Genomic DNA, 3,285 nt, shown 5'->3' with positions numbered 1-3,285 from the left:
CAGTTCGAGTTCGAGTTCCAGTGTGGCTACCGCCGAAGACATTCCGAGTTATAAAGTAACAGCCAGCCGACTACAAGTTGGAGTATAGCAGCCGTCGCGGAAAGAAGATCCGGACGTGTGTGTAATTGTGTAATTGGGAGCGTGTGATACAGTGATACAAAGCTCCCCTACGGTAAACGTGTGGACTACTGAAGACAGAGTGAACTGATTTGCGCATAGGGTTATAAGTCGTGAAACCCCGCAACAGTGTCGACAGATTAATGCGATTAGGGTTATAAAGTGTGAAACCCCGCAACTGTGTGATAATTAATTGTAGCCGTTAGTTGTAGATCGTTAAATAAACCAATTAAACATCTCTACGGCGTCTTCGGTAACGCAAAACACGTTACACTGGTGTCAGAAGTGGGATCAGTAACGCAAGACACGTTACAATATATATATAATTTGCAAAAAAAAAATCAGCTGATTAGATCATGGCATCAGTAATGTTGCCAAGTCTTTGGGTTCTGCTTTGCCATTGCAGATGGCTCCTCTGAGGGAGAACAGACGGTGACAGCAGGGGACGTCTGTCTATATGGACTCAACATCATAATGCCACTCATGACGGTGGACCTGCTCAAGTTCCCATCCTTGTGCACGCAGTATTTCAAGATGATTACATTTGTGTGTGAGATATACCCTGACAAGGTTTGCCAACTGCCCATGGGTCTGTTAAAGAACCTGCTGAGCTCCATTGAGCTTGGCCTCACCACATATGGACAAGATGTCATTGTCCTATGCTCTGATTTCATCCAGGTGCTAGGGACTCACATTTACCGCAGCAACCTGCAGGGTTCCCCAGTGTATGAGACCCTTAGGCCACTCCTCAAGGTAATTCTTATTAGCCTTTGAATGCTGTGAAATGTAACAGATTCCTATTAGATAATGTAGCTAATAAATCGTTAAAGATTTGATTGAGTTCCCATGCTTAAGAACGATGGTAGCAAATCAAAATTCTGCTTATTGTGAAATGAAAACCAGACTAAGTTTGGGAAATTCAGTTCAAAATACTGTATTGCATCCTTCCATGTATTATCCTAAGAACGTAAATATTAAAATATAAAGAACTAAAAGTTCACATGTTGTATTGTGAGTGTGGAACTTTGTCTCTCACCCTAAAGGAAGAGCACAGACTGAGGGTGTGTGAGAACATTGCATCTTAAGTGAGAGGGAGTAACTGGAAGATAGAGAGAATTTTATAATGAGGAGATTCATAATTTATACTTGTCATCAAATATTATAGTGATTAAATCAAGGATTATGTGGGTGGAACATGGATCATGGATGAGGAATTATGAAATGTGACCACAGTTCTAGTCAGAAAAGCTCAAGAGGTCATTTTGAAAACCTATTAAAATGATAGATAATTTAGAATGAGAGGATTTGGACTAGATTTAACTGGCTTAGGATAGGGTCCAATGATGAACTTTTGTATACATAGTAATTGGCCTTGGGGTTCCATAAATACATGGAATATTTTGATCACTCAAGACCATTAAATTTTCAAGCAAGACACAGCACCATGCAGTGTACTGTAACACTTGTATAAGGGGTGGGCATTCTTGACCCCTGCACTGTGACCACAGTTATCTGTTGTGCCTATACTGTAACACTTACTCTGTGTTGTAGCTACTCATGAACCTGATCCTGACTCATCAGATCAACTCTGACCTTCTGCCAAACACCAGTTCAGCACTGTATGTGTTGATATGCTGTTACCAGGTAAGAGCAGCTATCAGATAAAACAGTTTAAGATTTCATTGTTTCATAATACATTGCAGAAACTTCATTTCCATTAGTTGCAATCTGTCTGTAACGCATCCATGTTTAAATTTCTGTTTTGTATGCCAAAATATGCAAGTGTATAATATAACCCTTTCCTGACACTGCACGTCACAATTTCTAGTGATGTAAATTGATTTAGGGACCAGCTGTACATATTTATCAGATGCAAATGTACCTATTCTGTTCCAACATATTGTCGCTTTTCTTATCATTATCACAATATATATGTACAGCTGATCACGATGGCAGCATGGTCTAAGGTATGAACTGTCTTCGCTCGGTTGAATGCTGGGATCGTGGGTTCGAATCCCACTCAAGGCATGGATGGCTATGTGTGTGTGTGTATGTTTATTCTGTGTTTATGTTGTTCTGCATATAGGTAGCAGCCTTGCACTGGGCTGATCATTCATGCAACGAGTCCTACCGACCGTAAAAAAGATTATGAAACTGAAGAAGCGGTCAGGACCAAAAAAAAGGAAGAAACCAAAGTTTATTTATCTCTTTATGCCTGTAGAAATGTTTTGTAAGCATGAGATTTATCATTGCCATTACACCGTTTCAGTTTATCACAACACTGAACTGTTAAGCATTAACACATTGCATGAACATAAGCTATGTAGTAGATCATGAACAAGCATGCAGTCTTTTGTTTTGGTATATCATGTCTTTTCTATGTGTACTGATAATATTTTGATGTGGATATGTGAAGTGCAGTATACTGCATAAATGAAGCAGTTTACGATTGACTGTGTGTTATTCATGGGAGATGGCGTTAAACATCGTAATTCTGCTTGATCCTGACATTTTCATTGATTCTCAGTCAGTAAATGACTGGCTGTGATCTAGATCAGTGTTCCGCAACCTTTTTCTACTCGTGGCACACCATGAAGTATCCATGACTCAACACCACACACCAAAATGTTATTCCCCTCAAAAACGCATGATATCAAACAATTAATATAAATACATAACGTGATCAACTTATTACTATAATATTATTATATTGTTATTTTATTATCATTAAACAGAAATCAACTCGTGCATTTATTAACCATTCAGCATGGTTTGACGTGTATGTTTCGTCAGGTATTTAAATCGTCTGGGGGGGTTCGACGTCTATGTTTCGTCCAGCTGCACACCTATGTTATAACGCCCATAATAATTGATGGTTTTGCTGTAGATTGTTAGATTTTTCGCTGGCATGTTGTCACAAGGACTATCTATAATGAGACACGACAATATCTGTGCTAAGTCATCGTTACATATGCCTGTCTTGCAGCAAAGTTCCTGTTGCTCTTGCGAGCGGTTTCCTCGTTCAAACTGTTATGAATGGCGTGTTTTCTTTCCTATGAAGTTATAAACAGCAGAGACGTGATATGTGCTGTGTTTATAATATCATATTGCCCTGAGCTGGCCACACTAACACACTCAATTGGAATTCTTAGAAGAGGGATGTCCAAA

General features: G+C 39.3%; 1 protein-coding gene across 1 annotated transcript in view; it reads left to right on the top strand.

Annotated features, from left to right (window-relative positions):
- The window catches only part of LOC111873349 (exportin-4), a gene marked incomplete at its 5' end in the record, with an annotated part of 24,382 nt that overhangs the window by 17,802 nt on the left and 3,295 nt on the right, over positions 1 to 3,285 (top strand). The window contains 2 exons of the mRNA XM_023867997.2: positions 524 to 870; positions 1,669 to 1,761. Coding sequence (XP_023723765.1) covers positions 524 to 870; positions 1,669 to 1,761 — 440 coding nt within the window. The remainder of the gene's footprint in view (positions 1 to 523; positions 871 to 1,668; positions 1,762 to 3,285) is intronic.

This window comes from Cryptotermes secundus, unplaced genomic scaffold, assembly GCF_002891405.2.
Source record: "Cryptotermes secundus unplaced genomic scaffold, Csec_1.0 scaffold2167, whole genome shotgun sequence".
NCBI lineage: Eukaryota > Metazoa > Arthropoda > Insecta > Blattodea > Kalotermitidae > Cryptotermes > Cryptotermes secundus.
Note: the sequence above shows the minus strand (reverse complement) of the source record. Positions and strands in the feature narration are given on the sequence as shown.